Source organism: Balaenoptera musculus, chromosome 4 (assembly GCF_009873245.2).
Source record: "Balaenoptera musculus isolate JJ_BM4_2016_0621 chromosome 4, mBalMus1.pri.v3, whole genome shotgun sequence".
NCBI lineage: Eukaryota > Metazoa > Chordata > Mammalia > Artiodactyla > Balaenopteridae > Balaenoptera > Balaenoptera musculus.
Genome location: NC_045788.1, coordinates 16,468,065 through 16,486,414, shown reverse-complemented (window position 1 = coordinate 16,486,414; position 18,350 = coordinate 16,468,065). Strand labels below are relative to the sequence as shown.

Sequence of the window (18,350 nt, the reverse complement as noted above, 5' to 3'; positions counted from 1 at the left end):
GAGAATGTCCAGGGGACTGGGCCTCGGTTTTATTCTGGCTGCAATTAGAGGGGCTCCCCTCTTTTCTTTGCTTGTCTTCATTCCTCTGCACTTTCCCATCCACCCAAGAGAGAACCTGTTACCCCAGCTCAGTGACTGAAAGAAGAGTGAGAAATCACAATTTGAAAACGACCTCCTGAGGGAAGCCAGGGATCAGATCGGGAGGAGAAGTATGATTTAAACGTAAAAACTGCCAAGAATCGTGGGGAGAAGTGAAACTGGGCCTGGGGTCACTGGACAGAAAGCCAGTAAACCTTTCTCATTTGGAAGGGCCAAGTTCCTAGCCTGAGCCCAAACCGTCAAGCAGAGGGATGAACCTTCTCAGTAGCGACTTCTGCAAAGTGCAGACAGAGGGGGCTTTTTCCCAAAGGCTTGCAGGAAGGATTATCTCAGATAATTTTCTGCTTTCTTTGCACCTTTTAAGTATTAAGTACATTATAAGAAAAACAAAACAAAACAAAACAAAAAACCAGTGCTCTAGCAGTCGAACTCACTTCTCAGTGGTAAGGAAAGGAAAAGCCTAGCCCTTGCCCCACAGCAACTGGGAGGGCACGTGCCTGTCTCAAGGTAGCCCTGGTGCCTGTGTGTTTCTCTGTCCGTCTCTGTGCTTGGGTATCCATGTGTGTGCACTGCACTATACCTATGTGTATGCCCGTGCATGTTACATGTGTGATGCTGGTGGGAGCCACTCACCACAGGCTTTAAAGAAAGTTCACAGAGGCTTCCTGCCTTCATCACAGAGTCCCCCTAACCGTCTGTCACCCACAAGGGCTAGGGACAGCATTGCTGGCTCCTGATCGAACAGAAAGTCTGGGCAGCCTGGACGGGGAGACGGTTGTGCTCCCGGCTCTGCCCTCGGTCCCCAGCTGGTTCGGGGAACAGGGATGCAGGTCGGCCACTCCTCCGGGATGTGTCAAAGCAAAGGGGTTCTCAGACTGGGGCACCCACTTCTCCTGTGCAGGTCGGGCTCAGGACCTAGCACGGGGAAGGGGGAGGGCCTCTAAGGCTGAGGCTTTGAATCTTTTGATCTTTTCTCGGTGGATCCCCTCTTTGAAAGTTACCCAAGTAAAAGTTCCTGGAGAAAAAAGATTCTCCATCCCAAACATGGGTGAGCCCCTCCGGCACCCTGGACGACCTTCCTTCCTTAAGCCCTTATTTACGTATAGAAGATGGAGGCTAAACAAACACAATGCCAGATACCCTCTCTGAGTTGAACTCCAGTTTACTGGGCAGCCACTTCACTGGTAACCATGTCAATGAAAATGACTGAGGTGTTAATTCATGTGTGTTTGGTGCTATGGCACTGAAGAATCTCAAGACTGAGGGTAATCATCAATCTGTCCCCAGCTCCTCAAAAACCAACCCCAGGATCTTCAGGGCTGATTTAATCAACTTTGTTTTTTGTTTTTTGTTTTTCTTTTTCCAAAAGAGCTGATGAATGGGGCAGGACGGGGATTCAGATTCTGAGAAATGGGTTATTCGGGGAGCTAAGTGGCAGGGTCAGATGGTGGTTCCAAGACCTGGAGACAGATGCTGGTTTGGGGCTCTGTGGTGGGGACACCTATGGGCGCTGTGCCCTCCCTGCCTCCTCAGACACAGGTGATGCTGGGCCAGAGGCGGAGGGGCTCTAGTCCCTGCAAAGACATGGTGCCCCAGTGTGGCCCCAGGACCTGCATAATCCCTCGGGCTTGGGGAGAGAGGAAACGCTCCAGGATGCCTGAAAATACATTTTCCTTTCTAGTCTGACAGGATGGGGACTCAGTGTCAGATTTACTTTGATTTTTGAAAAATAACTGACCTTTCTTGCAACTCAGGTTTGTGAGTGAATTTATGTTCCCTAAAATAGTTTCAATGCAGTCATGCTAAAAGTGCAAGTCCAGCACTAGTGGTATCAGCATTATCTGGGTTCTTGTATGAAATGCATATTCCTGGGCCCCACCTCAGACTTACTGATCAGAAACTCTGGGGGCAGGGCCCAGAAACCTCCACTTTCCTAGCCCTCCAGGGGATCCTGGGGCACAGGGAAGTGTGAGAACCACGGGTTTCAACGGACACAATAACCTTTTTTTTTTTTTTGGCCATGCCTTGCAGCTTGTGGGATCTTAGTTCCCCAGTCCAGGGATCGAGCCCGACCCACTGCAGTGAAAGCGCCGAGTCTTAACCACTGGACCACCAGGGAATTCCCTAGACACAATAATCTTAGCTGCCTTTTCCCCTCTTCTCTCCTGAGAAGTCTTCTTCAAAATTCTTCCATGGGGATCCTGTCATGAGGGCCCTGTTTTCCTTTGTGAATATCAAAATATTCACAAAATATCCTGGGCTTCTGGAAGCTCTCTGCTTTATTGTTTTCTGTTTTGGAGTGAGTAGGAAGAGGGAAAGTCACAATCTTTTTTACCAGTTAGCCTTGAAAATGTATACCTGGGTGTCTCTCGCCGTGGGGTATGGATTCTGAGAGCCCGGGAGGCACTGGTGGCAGCACCCACAACAATCACAGACGCTGCGACCAGGGCAGGACCTGCATTAGGGGTTGTTTCCAGTTTATCACAGGGGGTCATATGAATCTGACAATTCTTCCAAATCCCATCTTATGGATGAGGAGACCAAAGGCCAAATTTATAGAGCATAGTTTGAAACTAAATCCTGCATCTTCCTACCATGTTCAAAGAACTATTTTGCTACCCTAGAGTGAGAGAGAATTCTAGAAGGGATCTTTTTGCCACCTTCCCAGCCCACATTGCTGAAGACATGGGCAGCATAATATCATGGAATAAAGGTCAATTTTTTTGTGAAAGGAAAGGCCCAGGAGACTTCAGCAGGGAATCGATCGTGGCTAGAATGGATGCTCTCTCCCAGAAAAATGGTGAGATTGGAGGCTGCAGCTGAGACAGTAATTCATGGGAATAATGGGGAAGGATGAGACAGGGTCCTGCCTCCATGGTGACAGGGTGACTGAAATTCATCACAAGGGAACAAGGGCCTCTGCAGAGCATGTGCGGGGCAGGCCTGGTTTCCCCGGCAGGTTCAGGACGAGCCAGTGGGACAGGTGCTCGCAGAGATGTCCCTGGGGGACAGGCTGACCCTTGTCCCATGGGGAGGGTGGACCCTCCGTGTCCAATGCCCCTGGGGAAGCTCAAGAAATGAGTCTAATGAAGACAGATTCTAGAGGAAGGACCAGGGGCAGATTCTAGAGGAAGGACCAGCTGAGCTGTCCCGGGGCCGGTCCAGGCAGTCATTGAGGGAAGTGAGGGCAGTATGTGAGGGAGAGCCGGGCAGGCACGGAGATCAAGGCAGGACAAGGAGTGGCTGGCTAATAGCCTGAGAAAATGGCTTCTGCTTCCCGCCAGGAGGGGCAGATGCCCAAGAAGCAGCTCTATTTGAGGCTCCCCAGAGGGGGACAGAGTGGGCAGGGAACATCAGCAGACATTAGAACAGAGAAAGCAAAGAGGAGGGAGGAGCTGGCAGGCTTGGAAGGAAGGGAGCCTCAGAAGCACAGAAACACCAGAAGAACTCCAGGTGTGGGAGGAGCCGGGGGCTGAGACAGGAGGGCTGAGAGGCAGGAGGAGCAAAGGGGAAGGGGCTGGGGGAGATCAGAGGCGCCTTGAAGACAGAGTGCACTTCAGGATAAAATATGGAGGTCTGCTGGGAGCAGCGTTGAGGGAAGGCGTGGGCAAGGCCAGAGACTTCTTAGAGAGACAGCCTGGGGCTTTGAAGGATGGGAAAGTTGACACTACTTTAGCAGAAGGAACCTGGCTGAATACGAAGAAGCAAAGATTTTGCTCACAAAGGGACCAGATGGGGCCTCTTCCTACTGATCAGAAAAGAAAGCAAGGCATGCTGGAACAGAGCTTTTGACTTAACCAGCAGAAAGCTGCCATGCAGAGAGGGTTTGTGGGACCCTGTTGGGGCTCTGTCCACCAGTGTGAGCTGAGAAAGGGCTAAGGTCAGGTTTGTGAATGTGTATGTGAGCCCCAAATGCAGAGTTAACCAAAGATGTGGCACTTTCCCTGATATGTGTGCATTTTTTCCCCTTGGTAACAGGAGACAGGACCAGTAATAACCAGAATGTTACCTGTGAAGTCAAACACTGAGCACTGGTCTTTAACACAAGCATGGTGTCATGGATTGAATGAGTGTGTCCTTCCAAAATTCATATGCTGAAGCCCTAACCCCCAGTTTGGAGGTTGGGCCTTTGGGAGGTAATTGGGTTTAGAGGAGGTCATGAGAGTGGGGCCCCCGTGATGGGATTAGTGTCTTTACAGGAAGAGGAAAAGAGACCAGAGCTGTTGCTCTCTCTGTCTCTGTCTCTGCCTCTCTCTCTGTCTCTATCTCTCTCTGCCATGTGAGCACCCAACAAGAAGGCGACCATCTGCAAGCCAGTAAGAGGGCTCCAACCAGGAACTAAATTTGCCAGCACATTGATCTTGGACTTCCTAGCCTCCAGTTTCTCCAGAACTGTGAGAAATAAATGTCTGTTATTTAAGCCACCTAGCCTATGATACTTTGTTAGAGCAGCCTGAGCAGACTAAGACACGTAGAAATGTTATTTTGAACACCCATAACAGTATTCAGAAATACACCTGCCAAAAAGAAAGTTATATAAATTGTACAGGTATTAGAGCCCAGCCCAGCTCACTGATCTGTCTCTCTGGAATGTTAGGAGCAGTTCAGAACTCCTTCTTATTTTAGTGGGTTTATTCCAGTCATAGAAAAGCACAAAGGAGTAAATTCTATCTGTTCATTATTCCAGGAGCCTGATGGGAAGGAAATGCTCTTGGGGCTAGAAATAGCAATTTAAAATAGAGAAGGAAGACCTGGGGGAAGCATGGTGGAGAATTAAGATAGAATAAGAGATGAAGACTGAGGGCCTAGTAGGAAAAACTAGAAAACTTTAATAGCTACGACTGAGGTCTCCACCTATAAAGTAAAACAAGATGTATTAGAAGGTGACGATGTTTAAAAGATCTTGAAAGAACTGCATGAATAAGGAACTTAAGATGGAGTAGAGCAGGCTTAAGGGCTGTCTTATGGACTTGCTGATTATGGTAATAAGCTGAAGGTTCCACTTCTGGTGTGGAGGAGTGTGCTTCTAACAAACAGACTCTCCAGCAAATAACAACAAAATACAAGAGAAGAGAAAAGGAAAGAAGAAAGAAAAGAAAGGGAAAACTACCTGAAGGTTCCAGAAACTGAGCAGCATGAGGTGAGTTTTACTTTTTGCAGTTTTGCCCTGGGGGCAGCTGTCCACCCAATGGCTAAAACTCTAGTGGAAAAACCTACCATCTTTCTGGCTGGAGAAACCAAGTGAAGGAGTCCTGGATAATCAGGGATGCTGGAGAGTTGGGAAAGAATCCCTGGACACAAGAGAACCAGGGAAATGGGATAAAATTCCCAAATTCTGGGTGTAAACTTTTGCCAGTTCTCTGGCTGACTCCTAAACCATGCAGGTATAAGACAGAGTGAAAACCACAGGAACTGAAATCTGAACTGTTGCCCACTGCAGACATGAGAGAGTCTGCAGGTTGTGTATAACATGTTAATTTCCTGCTAAATCAAAAAGAGCAACATTCTTCGGATCAGTGTAACAGAATTCAGAGTCTCTACATCACATATACAACACTCACAACACATGTGATCCAAAACTACTAGACATACAAAGAGCCAGAGAAATGTGATCCATTTTCATTGGAAAAAAGGATGCCAATCCCAGGATGACCCAGACTTACAATAGCAGCTATTATGGCTATGATCAACGGGGTAAAGAAAAATATGCTTATGATGAATAAAAAAAATAAGACATCTCAGCTGACAATTGGAAAGTATAAAAGAAAGATTCATAAGAAAGTATAGAGCTAAAAAATACAATATCAAAAAAAAAGTCTGAGAGACTTTTCTTAGAAGAATGGAGATAGCAAATGAAAGAATCAATGAATTTAAAGATAGATCTGAGAAAGGGAGAAGAAAAAATGGGGAAAGTAATGAACAGAGCCTCAGGAACCTGTGGGACAATTTCACAAGTTTTACACATAGGTAATTGTAGTCCTAGAAGGAGGGAAAGGGGGACAGGAAATAATATTTGAAGAATTGTGGCTGAAAAATTCCCCAATAATAGTAAAAGACATAAATTTACAGATTTAAGAAGGTGAGAGAGTCTCAAACAAGATAAATTAGGGGAAAAAAACATGACCGGGCACATCATAGTCAAGCTAAAAACCAAAGATAATGAGAAAATCTTGAAAGCAAACAGAGAAAAAGTCACTATTTATATTTATATTTATATTTGTGTTTATATATATAAATCCTAGAGTAACCATAAAAAAAAATGTAAAGAAGTAGAGCTGAAAATAAATCAATAGATAAATGAAAGTTAACAGCCTGCCCACCTCTGCCTGAAGATGGGGTGGGGGCGATGCAATATGGCCTGACCTCTGTGTGTATCGCCCAAAGGCCAGCAGAGCCATTTGGCAAAGATGACAATTCTTTGCTGGATTTTTGGGAAGAAAAGGGGAAAAAAAGAAAGAGAAATAGGCTTTCTGGGATATCACAAATGACCCAAGTTGAGCAGGGAGTCTGGCACACTGTGGGGCCAGAGAGGAAGCCATGGTGTCCCGAACACTGGACTCAGAGTCCGGAAACCTGAACTGAAGGGCCAAAGCTGCACTGACAACCTATGTGACTGAGTAACTCATTTGACCACTGTGGACCTCGATCCCTCCTCTGCAAAGTGAGGGGGTAGGATTTATAGCAAATTCTTAGTAATTGCCTCTCTGGAGGAAAGGGACAGTTAGACATCCATGCTTCCTGCTTTACAGACATCTGTATTGGTCAGTGTTGGGCTTCTTCATGCTCAGAATGAGGTCCTTTGCCCACTCTATCTCTTCCAAGTCAAGTACATTTACACCCCCTGTTTTGATTCTTGTTTTTATGCTGATGACTCCTAAATACACATCGTCATTTGGACTTCTCCTCCATGCTCCAAACCCAGATTTCCAGCTGCCTATTCAGCAGTTCTACTTAGATATCCTACCAGCACATAAAAGTCAAAATATTCTAAACAAGTGTCTTACAAATTTTGTAACAGAATCATCTGGGAAATCTTGGTGAAAATGCCAAGGCCCAGACTCTATTCAACTTCATGAGTCTGTTCCTCTGTGTTCCTTATTAGCTCTCCAGGTAAACCTGATACTCACCAAAATTTGAAAGACTCTGCTTTAAACTAAACCCACAATTTACTCCCAATCCTTCTATTCCTCCAACCAGTTCCTTTCCAGAATCCCCATTCTCAGGGAATGGCACCATCATCCATCCAGAGACACAGTCCAGATATCAGGTGTCATCCTTGGACCTCTGTTACCCTCACCCCTAAGCATCACCCACTCTCAAGTCTTTTCCACATATCTCCCCTGATCCCCCTGGGCTTCATTCACTCCCACTGCCCATGGCCTCCTGACACATCTTGCTTCTACTGTTGCCTCCCCATCTGTCCTCTACACTTCAGCCAGGGTAAATGTTTTTTAAAAATATTTTATTCTGAGACAGTTTCAATGTCTAGAAAAGTTTCAAGAATACTACAAAGAATGCCTATACACTCCTCATCCAGATACTCCATTCAAATTCTTAACAACTGTCACAGAAATGCCCTCTTAGGGATCATATGCAAATATTACCTGGTTATCATGCCTCTCTAATGCCCTTCAATCTGGAACAGTTGGTGGTCTGCTTAACTTTCATGACCTTGAAATTTTAAGATCATAGGTTAGGCATTTAATAGAATGTATCTCGAGTTTAATTAGTCTGATTTTTCCTCATGATAAGATCCAAGTTATACATTTTGAACAGAGTATCTGAAATGCTATGTTCTTTCACTGCATACTCTCAGTGGCACACAATGTCTGTTATTGGTGGTGTGAACTCTAATCTTTGATTCAGATGGTATTACCAGACTTCTCTGTAAAGTTACTTTCTCTCCTTTTGTAATTAATATTTTGGGGGAAATACTTTGAGGCTATGTAAAGTCCCCATTCTCTCTCCAGTTTCACCCCAAGTATTAACATGTTTCTTAACTATTAATCTGATGGTCACCAAATAGTGATTTTTCTACTGGCACCATTCTTTCCACTATTGGGAAAAGCTTTATCTTCTCGTATTTATTCATTCATATTCATATCAGTGTGGACTCCATAGTTATAATCTGTTACCATCAGTATATATTTTGAGGTTCATTTGATACTATATTTGGACATTGGGAAGCCCTTTAAACTGGGTATTGTGTACTTTTGACATATTCCCATCATTCTTTGAGTACTTTCTTACTTTCTGGCACATAAAGATGTACTGGGTTCATCTAATACTTCTCCTGCCCAGGCCCTGGAAGGGGCCATTTCTCTAATGAGTCCTGGGTGCTTTTTGTATAGAAGAGAATACAGAATCCAAGATATGAGTGCCAGGTGTACTTTTTGCTACACAGGTACCATTGTGTACAGGCACTCTCAGCTCTTATTTATTTCTCTATCTCCTTATATATTGAAAACCACAAGTTCTCACAGATACCTCTAATTCCAATTCAACATCACATAATTCATTCTAGCTTTCATGCTTTCCAAATTTGTACCTCCTTTACCAAAAGCTCCCATGGTCTCCAATATATTTCTCAATATCCCTGTCTATAGCTAATCTTCCAATAGTGCTGGCCTTCCAGATCCCTCACCCATGGGTCCTGATCCCTGCTAGGGCTTGCCTCTCTAGATCAGGACATCTACCTTGATTGGGCTTGCCAAATGACTTTTGGATGAAAGAAAGAAGGAAGAAAGCCAAGAAAGTTTTTTTGTTTGTTTTGTTTATAAAGAAGGGAGGGAAGATATTGGAAAGGAAAAGCAAGAGAAAAACCAGGTTATTTTTCTAAAATGCAAATTCATCACCTTTGGGTCATGTGTGTACATCTGTGTACATCCCTCCCACCGCCCACCCCCACCCCACACAGAGCCCTTGAATGACTTCTCATTGCTCTAAGGAGGTAAATTCCATCACAAGCATTTAGGAGGCCCTGCCCGATGTAACTACTGCTGACCTCCTTGGTCACTTTCCCTTCTTTCTCCAAATGCCAAGCACAGGAGTCCTCTCTCAGCTCCTCTAAATTCCACCTTCCCTCTTGATACAGAGCCTTTGTATGTGCTGCTTATGTTTCTCAGTGCTCTAACCTGCCCCATTCATTTGGGTGACTTATTCTTCAAATCTTTGCTGGAGCACCATCTCCTCCTCTGGAAGCCTTCCTTAATTCCCCTAGATCTAGTCAAGCTACTTTTCTTATTTATTATTTTCTTCATGCTCTCACAGAACACAGTGACTCTTATCTCAACTGGCAATTATGCACTTATTTGTGTATGTGTCTGATTAATCTTCCTTTTCCTCATTCGAATGTGAATAATGTGAGAATAGTAATGCTGTCTCTTTTCAATCCTAATTGTGCCTCTAGCTTGTAGCCCAGGATTGGTACATAGCAGATGATCAATAAATATTTTTCATGTGAATAAATTGCATTTTTAGAAATATCAATAGTTTAATCAGCAAACATGATAATTTTCTCTGTTTTGAATAAAAGGCAAAACATGGAAGAATAATATGATAAAATGTGAAGGATCCTGAAAGCTATTAGGTTTAGTTTATAAGCTTCATCATTTAGAAGAAACACAAAATCACAGCAAATGATCTAAATAATGTGTACAGGAAAGTAATGTGGGGAATATTTCACTTAAGAAATTTTCAATGTAAGACATATAGAGATTGTATGTTTGACTCACATTATTATTTAGGTGACTCAGGGTCATTAAAATGTTAGTCCTTCCAAATGTAGAGTAGAATTGCATTCAAAATCCATATGTGAGTGTATATGTATCACTGCATGTTTTGGAACCAGAAAAAGTGATCTTAAATTGAAAAAAAAAAAGATATTTGAAAAGAGCCAAGATTTTTTTTTTAAAAGAAGAATAAAGAATAACTTACTTTATCCAAACAGTAAAACTCTTGCTAAAATTCTTGTAATCATATAGTAAAACTTCTGATAAAGTTACTATAATTAGAACAATATGGTTGGGCATAAGAATTTAAGTTGATCAATGGAGCAGATTTGAGAATCAAAACGTAGTTTATGTAAGGAACTTAACATATGACAAGGATGACATGTGATTCAATAAAATATGGAAAATATCTTTAATAAATGGTGTTGGTATAATTATCTATTCACCTGTATGAAAACAGGGTAAGAATATAGTCCTAACACATATTCAAAAACATATTTGAGAATAGCCCTGGTGTCTATCAACAAGGGAATGGATAAATAAACAATGGAATGCTACAGTAAATAAGAACAAACTACTTCTGCACACAACAATAGGAATGAATCTCACACACAGAATACTAAGAGAAAGCAGCCAGACACAAAGAGCAACCTGATTCCACTTATGTGAAGTTCAAGAACAGGCAAAACAAACCTATGGTAGAAAACAAATCAGAACAGTGGGTGCCTCTGGGTGTGGGGCAGCGGAGGGACATGAGGGAACTTCCTGGTATGATGACAATGTTCTTTATCTTGATAGGATTTTGGGTCACACAGTTGCGTGCATTTGTTAAAACTCTGTAAGTGTACACTTAAGATTTGTGCACTTCTTTATATGCAAATTTTATCTTAATCAAGGAAAAAACTATAAACAAATATTTAACTCTTATTAAAGATGTGTATGCTGAAGCGTTTAGGGGTGATGTGTACTCATATCTGCAACTTATCTGGAAATGCATCAACAAAATAGGATGGAGTGATGAATAGACAGAGGGATGGATTAAATAGTTATATGATAAAGCAAACATAGCAAGATATTAATTCTAGAATCTATGTGGTGAGAATATGGCTGTCTTTTGCAAAATTCTATCAAGTTCTCTGTACGCATGAAATTTTTCAAACTAAAATCTTGGGAAAAATAAATACATTTCAGGTGTACTAACTATTTAGATATAGGACAACCTCCTTTGAAAGGCATTTTATAACTCTGAGAACTTTTAGAATAAACCAGAAAATTCAATAAGTAGAGGAAAAAGATATTTTTGACTAAATGAATATGAACCACTTTTGCAAGCCAAAGGATATCATAAACAATATCAAAAGGACAATTGCATTCTTTTGAATAAAAAAAAATTGTATTTTTTTGTACAGTAAAAGGTGAAGGAACTAATTGTACCATATATGGCAGAAAAAGGGTTAACATCTCTAACATACAAAGAATTCCTATAAATTTCTAAGAAACTGGAAAATAACCCAATAGAAAAATAGGTAAATACATGTACAGGTAATTAACAAAAGAAGAAACATGAATCCCAGTAACTGTGTAAAAAGACAGTAATATCTCCAGCAGTCAGTTGAAAATGCAAATTAAAACAAAATGAGGTATCATTTTTCACCTTTGGATTAGCAAATTTTAAAATATTGATTACTTTCAATGCTGGTGAGGATGTTGGACGATGGGCACTGTACATCCCTAGTGGAGTGTGAATGTTTACAGACTTCCAAAGCAGCAACCTGTAGTAAGAATCCCCAAGAGACACACAAGACACAGAGAAATAGGCATAGTAGGATCCCATTTTTATAAAATAAAAATTTTCAAATTTTTGAACAAAGAGAAAAGTGTGAAAGCAGACACATCTAATTGTTGAAACTGATGCTTCAGGACAGGGCTTGGTAAACTATGGCCTAAGTACCAAATCTGGCAGGTCACCTGGTTTTTTACAGCCCATGGGCTAAGGGTGGTGTTCATACATTTTTAAAGGGTTACATTTTAAATGGTTATATAATCATGTACATAATATACTCATTTGGCCTCTTGGCCAGCAAAGTCTAAAATATTTACTACATGGCCCTTTAGGAAAAATTTACCAACCCTTGCTTCAAGGGAATTGTAGGTTCTGAGTTAGTCTTTCCTCTCCTCTGTATTGTTTTGATTTTTATGATAATTATGTATTGCTTCTGCAAGCTTAAGGAATATAGATAGGTAGGTAAGTAGGAAGATCAATCACTTTGGATGTTGTTGGGAATAGATGTAAGAAGACAAAAGGAAACCAGGGAGACTAACTAGGAAGTTACTGTAACAGTCCAGGTGAAAGAGAATGGTGCTTAGAAATAGAGTGGGCACACAGCAGAGGTGGGAAGAAAGGGACAGACTTTATAGAAACCTATAGGAGTAGCTGAGGGATTGGACACGGATGGGGAGGCACAGAGAGAACTCAAGACTGATTCCTAGGTTTCAGTCATTAGTTGAATGGTGCAACCACTGAGTTGAAGAGATGGGGGAGGGGAAATTGGAGAGTAAATCAAGAGCTCTATTTTGGACCTGTGAAAGTTCTAAAGGGAATTGTGTGAACTAGGCAGCTGGACACAGATGATTAAGCTGCTTGGGCTGTAGAGAGGGAGGCTGAGCAAGAAATACAAATTTGAGAGTACTCATCATGTAGATGGTACTTAAAGCTTTCTGGAAGTGATGGAGAAAGAGAAGAGGACCGGGAGTCTACCTGGTGTCACAGTGCTCAACCCAACTGCAGCCCACTCCCTGCTGACAGCTGTCTCCAATGCCACTGTCCAAATGTTTGGATTCCCCCAAATCATCCTTTCCAAAATGTCCTCTTCATGGGCCAGGAACAGCATGGCTTCAGAGGAGACACCGACACTTTCTCACAGCCTATGCCCCAACGCTTGCCCGGACAACCAGCTACTGTAATTTCTCCTGGATGAATGGTCCGCCCAGCACCTGGCTCCCCCCAGTGGATAGATGAGTTCTGGTCCCAGTCCCTCCCAGTATGGTCCGCCATGGGTCCCTGCCATGAGCAGCCACCTTTCACCCCTGTCATACTTTGACCCGAGAAGATGCAGAAGGACTCACCAAGGAGCTGGTGTAGGTGGGGTCTGAGGTGTCGTCCTGGAGGTAGCGGGAAAGGCCAAAGTCAGACACCTTGCACACCAGGTTACTGTTGACCAGAATGTTCCTCGCAGCCAGATCCCGGTGCACGTAGTTCATCTCGGCCAGGTACTTCATGCCCGCGGCGATGCCCCTCAGCATCCCCACCAGCTGGATCACCGTGAACTGTCCATCATTTTGCTGTAATAAGACACCAAGGGCAACCAGATCAAGATGAGCTTCAGTGGTTAAGCAGAAGCTGAGGTGCCAGGGCCCCACTGCCTTCTCCCTTCCGACTCCCATTCTCCTCTCTCTCCTTGAATACTCTGCCTTCTCCTTGCCAGTCTTGTGGATTTCATCTCCAAATTACGTCTCAAAGCCATCCACTCCTCTCCACCTTCACTGCCACCATTCTAACCAACTCATCATCATCCGTCACCTGTAACAGCCTCCCTCCACCTGCCCCCGTCCCAATCCATTCTCTAAGGGCAGCTAGAGACATCCTAGTAAGACGGAAATCAGGTCACATCACTGAAGTGCTCTAATGGCCTCCCACTGCATTAAGGGAAAGTGCCAAACTCCTCAGCATGGCCCACGGGGCCCCATGGGACCAGCTATTGCCTCACCTTATGTCACTTTGTCCTGCACTCCTGCGCTAAAGCCACAGTGACTGGCAACTTTTCAATCCTCTCCCTGGCCAAGCCCTTCCTGCCTCAGGGTCCTTACACATGCTGTTCCCTCTGTCTTTTCCCCACAATCAACACCTACTTGCTTTAGGTATCCACTTAAATGTCACTCCCTCAGAGAGGATGTCTCTGTAGCCAGTCCCCTCCCCCCCACATAATTAGCACTTTCTTACTGCTATCCTTCAGTGCCTGCTCTTATTTTCCTTCTTAGCATGTATCACAAAGTTTAGTTGTGTGTGTGTGTGTGTGTGTGTGTGTGTGTGTGTGTCTGTCTGTCTGTCTGTCTCTGCTACTTGACTCTAAGCTCTTTGAGACAAGAACCCTCCCTCTTGCAGTCACCATAGTATTCCCAGTGCTGAGAACGTTTCAGTAGACAGATGTAGCTCGATAAACATATGCTGGATGAATGGCTGGTACATCTCTTCTTGTCTCCAGAATTGAATGTTTACGGTGTCTTGCTCGACAGTGGATAACACACCTGCCTCAGAGGGCTGGATGGTCAGGAGAAGCGCACACACTGTGTCTGGCTTGTGGACTCTCCCTCCCAGTGAATGGGAACTGTAGCTGCCCCTCCTCCTGCCAGCCTGAAGTGCTGCCTTCTCTCCAATCACAATTTCTTACCTGGATGCCCTCCCTCCTCCATGGTTAGAGGACAGGCTCTTCTGTGAGTGAACGTGTGCCTTCCTCCACCTCCCCAAAGCCCCTGAGTCTGGGCTCTGCACACACTGGTTACATCAATGGACCTTGGGCCATGCTGCCAAGAACATATTTTCCCAACTAGTCCAGCCCCAGCTGCTCCCTAAAGGGTTATGAGCTGTATTGTGTAAACAGAGCATGGCCCAGGCATTGAGATGCTCTGAGTGCGGGAGAGGGGGGAGGAGGCGGGGCACCCTGGGCTAGTCCAGTTACTGCTGAACAAAGACCTTGGGCAAGGCAGTCCCTCCCTCTGCCCCAGGGTCCTCCTGTGAAATGCAGGAAGCATAAACAGTGTGAGGAGTTCCCATTTACTGAGCACCTACTGTCTGTGAGATGGTACCCAATGCACTCACATGCATTATTATCTCACTAATATGTATGGGACACATCATTTATGCATGAGCTCCTGCAAAAGTAATTTTCTATGCAAAAATAAGTAAACAAAAATAAAAGCGCTGTTATAAAAATACACTATTTATTAGGGGAAAATAATCCAACAATTGAAAAGTCTAACAACGGTAGCATGAATTGTTGAAGACTTTGTTCCTCATGCAAGATTGCAAGCCCGAGGGTTGGTTATGCCCCTCGCTCAGTTGAAGGAGTGGAGCAAACTGGCACTCCCTCCACTCCTTCCTGAGCCCCCAACCCCCACCAGAAGGAGGACCCCCAAACACACTGAGTTTGACATACTCCAAGTTCCAAGTTCTCACTCAAACCTTAACCACCTCCCAATCTGCCCAGAATGCTTCCTCTGCAATATTTGCTTCTAACCAACTCCAAAAGAAAGTGCAGAGCTGCTTTTTGGAAACTGATTGGTTTTCAGCACATGGTGCCCATCTGCCAGAGCTGGATGTGCCGTGAGTGATGCAAATCTTGCTCACTAATGAACTTCACTCCACACCTCCCTGAGAAGCTAGCCCAGATTTCCCCAGCACCATCATTTCTCTAAGTAGGTCTCTGGGGATCTGCCTCCCCAGAAAGTTGTCATACGACTTCCGTATATTAGAAAATATATTTCAGCCACAAGTCCCAAGGGTCAGATTTTTTCAATTCAGTTTGTTCCTTCTCCTCTGTAAGTGGAGACAACAATGTGGTTAAAAATAAATGTATCCCTACAGAAGCCCACTTTTAGACAGATGTTGGGGAGGGCACCGGTGCTGGTTGGAAGCAGCTTTTCCAAGAGCAGTGTTGAAAGCTTTTGCAGATTTGTGTCTATGTTTCTACTTTAAGTCATTAAAGACTTCACTGAGCTGCTTCATTTTCTGATTTGTTTGAATGTTTAGATCAGTCATCTTATAGATTCTGGTGTCGACAAACGGCAAAAAGTGATTAAAAGTTCAGGCTTTGGAGCCAGACAGACCATGGTGGGTCTGGGCTCTGTCTCTCACTGGCTACATGCTCTTGGGCAAGTTATTTAACCTCCAGAGCAGTGATTCCCACATCTGTAAAATAAGAACAGAGTGCCCATTCTTTCTGAGATTTGAGATTCAAGGTTAAATGAGATAATACATGTGGAGGGCTTAGCTCAGTGCCCCATGAATACTAAGACAGCAGCAATGACTGCTGGAATTATCAGCAAGGCCATAATGTCTCACAGATCAGCTCTCCCATGAACCCCAGATGCCTGGTGAGAGAGACGGAGGACACCTTGGACGAGGACTGCAGGTTCCTCCTGGCTTCCTGGGTGTGTGGGGCAGACATCCTAGGATCACTGCCCTCAGAGAGCTTAGTTCACAGGGCATTCTGAGCTCAGCAGTTTGGCATCTGTAATAATCATCCCCACCCTAATTGTAGTAGGAACTAATAACGCAGGCCTGAAATTAGGATCAATTAATCTACAAACTCTGATTTCTTCCCTTCTTGGCCTTTGAATGGCAAGTCATACTTCATGGAATATGTTTTCATCCTTAACCCCAGTCCTGTGGAGTAGGCAAGGCAGGCAATATTACATTGTTTTCATAGAGAAGATAAAGGAAGTCCAGAAAGTTTAAGTGGTCAGCCTTAAATCACTCTGTGTGATTTTGAGTTATAACAAGAATCTAAGTCCAAACAGCAAATTGCTTCTCCATTTACATTTCATCTTTGATCAATTGGTAATGGCTGTCTCAAATGTTGTGTGGAGAAGTCTGTGTATAAGCTTTGTAGGAAGAAGATCTATGATTGATTTATGATGTCTGCCATGGCCATAGAAAGAGAAAGTAGAAATGTATACCACAAATATGCTACTTTTTCTGAATCTTTTATAATTCTTGTCCAGTGCCTTTTCCACTGGAAAATGCTGACTCTACAACACATTTTCTTTAGAATCTGCAGGAGAATCAGATATCATGATAAGACAGTCATACCTGTTGCGTCCATAATCTTGGAAACTTAGAGATATAAACATATTAAGATTTTCTGACATGTCCAGCTGTTTTATGTTCACTTCATTGATATAAACTCCCCCAAAAGAACTTTCAGAGATATGAGCATCAGCATACAAAGATAAACAAGACAGAAAAAGAAAAACAGATTTCTTAGAACTTCGGGAAAGGATGTGATTCTGTGCTGAGCACATGGTAAAACACAGTTTGTAGAGGAAATACAGGCTGGGTGAAGTGATTTAAAGTTTCTTCCTTTCATGAAGTGCTTTCTGCTGAAATTGCTTTTCTGCAAATTCACTGAAGCCACTTGCTGGCCCTTTTATTAGCCAGGAAGGATTTAGGTATTTCAACTTTCATTGACAAACCCACTTCAGGAAATGAAACCCTTATTTGATTTGTTTGAAGAGAATGAATCATAGATTTTTTTTTTTTTCCTTACCTGAAAGAGCCCTTTCAAAATCATCCAGCTCAATGCCTTTAGTTTATAGACTGGGAAATTGAGTTAACGGATTTGCTCAAGGCCACAGGGTGACTCATAGCAGAGCCCAAAGCTGGGCCTCAGTCTCAGAACTTGCAACCTGGTATTCTCTTTCTGACAACTGGCTTGCTGTCCTCTAGCTCCAGCCCATGAATGAGCATCCCATGAATGATAAATGTCCCCATTTGACATTGCTCAGTGACTTCCAAGAGTCTTTCAGTCATGACCATCTGTGAATGAACCAGCAGTAACCACAAGGCCAAGCTTTAGCCACGAAGGCCTTATGGAGCAGGTCGACCTTCTTGGCTAAGGCATAAGGCATTGAGGAGGGCTTCAGGGCTTGTGCCTAAGATTATGGAAGAGCTACCAGGTTGAATCCCCTGAATCTGAGTGCCAAGAAGGAAGTATTTAATTATGGATTTGCAGTCTACCTAACCCATGGCACAGACATTTTTTTAAAAATGGATAATTATGAACCTACTGAATGTGTGGTTAAAGAATAATGGTGTTTCCAATCCCTCCAGAATGTGAAGAATTCTGAGTCCTGCAATGAGTGAGGAGCAGTGAGCAGACTGTGAGAAGCCCTTTCCGATGTGCTCCCTGGACCCTCGATGCCCAGAGCCTCTGAGACACCGATCCAGAGCTGGAGTTGTGGTCACTCTCCAAAGCCACCACGTCTGGTGTGAAAGGAACAGTGGGGGGTCGGGGAGGAAGCAGGTGAACAAATTGAAGACTAATCTTTTTCCTTTCTTCTCTGAATGGTGATCTTAAAAGTATACTACCTCCCAGAAGATGGACCTTGCAGGACGGAACTGATGACCCACTTTTCAATTTTATCAAGAAGCAAATACATCAATTAATGCTGCTATGCTCCAGGGTTTGGTAGTAAGACTGAAATTAGATTTATAGATTACCTGCCTCCGTGCCGGGCGGGGAGTCGGACATGCTTCATTTCCCTCAGCTCCCAGCACTGCCTGCTCTGGCCACTCCCTTCTGGCCATCCTTTCCCCCCTATTCCCCTGTGCTCCTCTCTCGCCCCTAGCTTTTCTCCCACTGCCTGGGCCGCATTGTCATGAAAAATAACTGGCATCCAACCTGCCCCCATGTCCTGCGCCCCCAAAATGGAACAGGTGTGTGCAGAGCAGCGGTGCGGGGT

At 43.8% G+C, this 18,350-nt stretch overlaps 1 protein-coding gene across 2 annotated transcripts in view; it reads right to left on the bottom strand.

Moving 5' to 3' along the window:
• Positions 1 to 18,350, bottom strand: part of EPHB1 (EPH receptor B1) — a 428,957-nt gene that overhangs the window by 42,164 nt on the left and 368,443 nt on the right. For both annotated transcript variants that reach the window (XM_036851877.1, XM_036851878.1), the window contains exon 12: positions 12,957 to 13,172. In XM_036851877.1, coding sequence (XP_036707772.1) covers positions 12,957 to 13,172 — 216 coding nt within the window. The remainder of the gene's footprint in view (positions 1 to 12,956; positions 13,173 to 18,350) is intronic.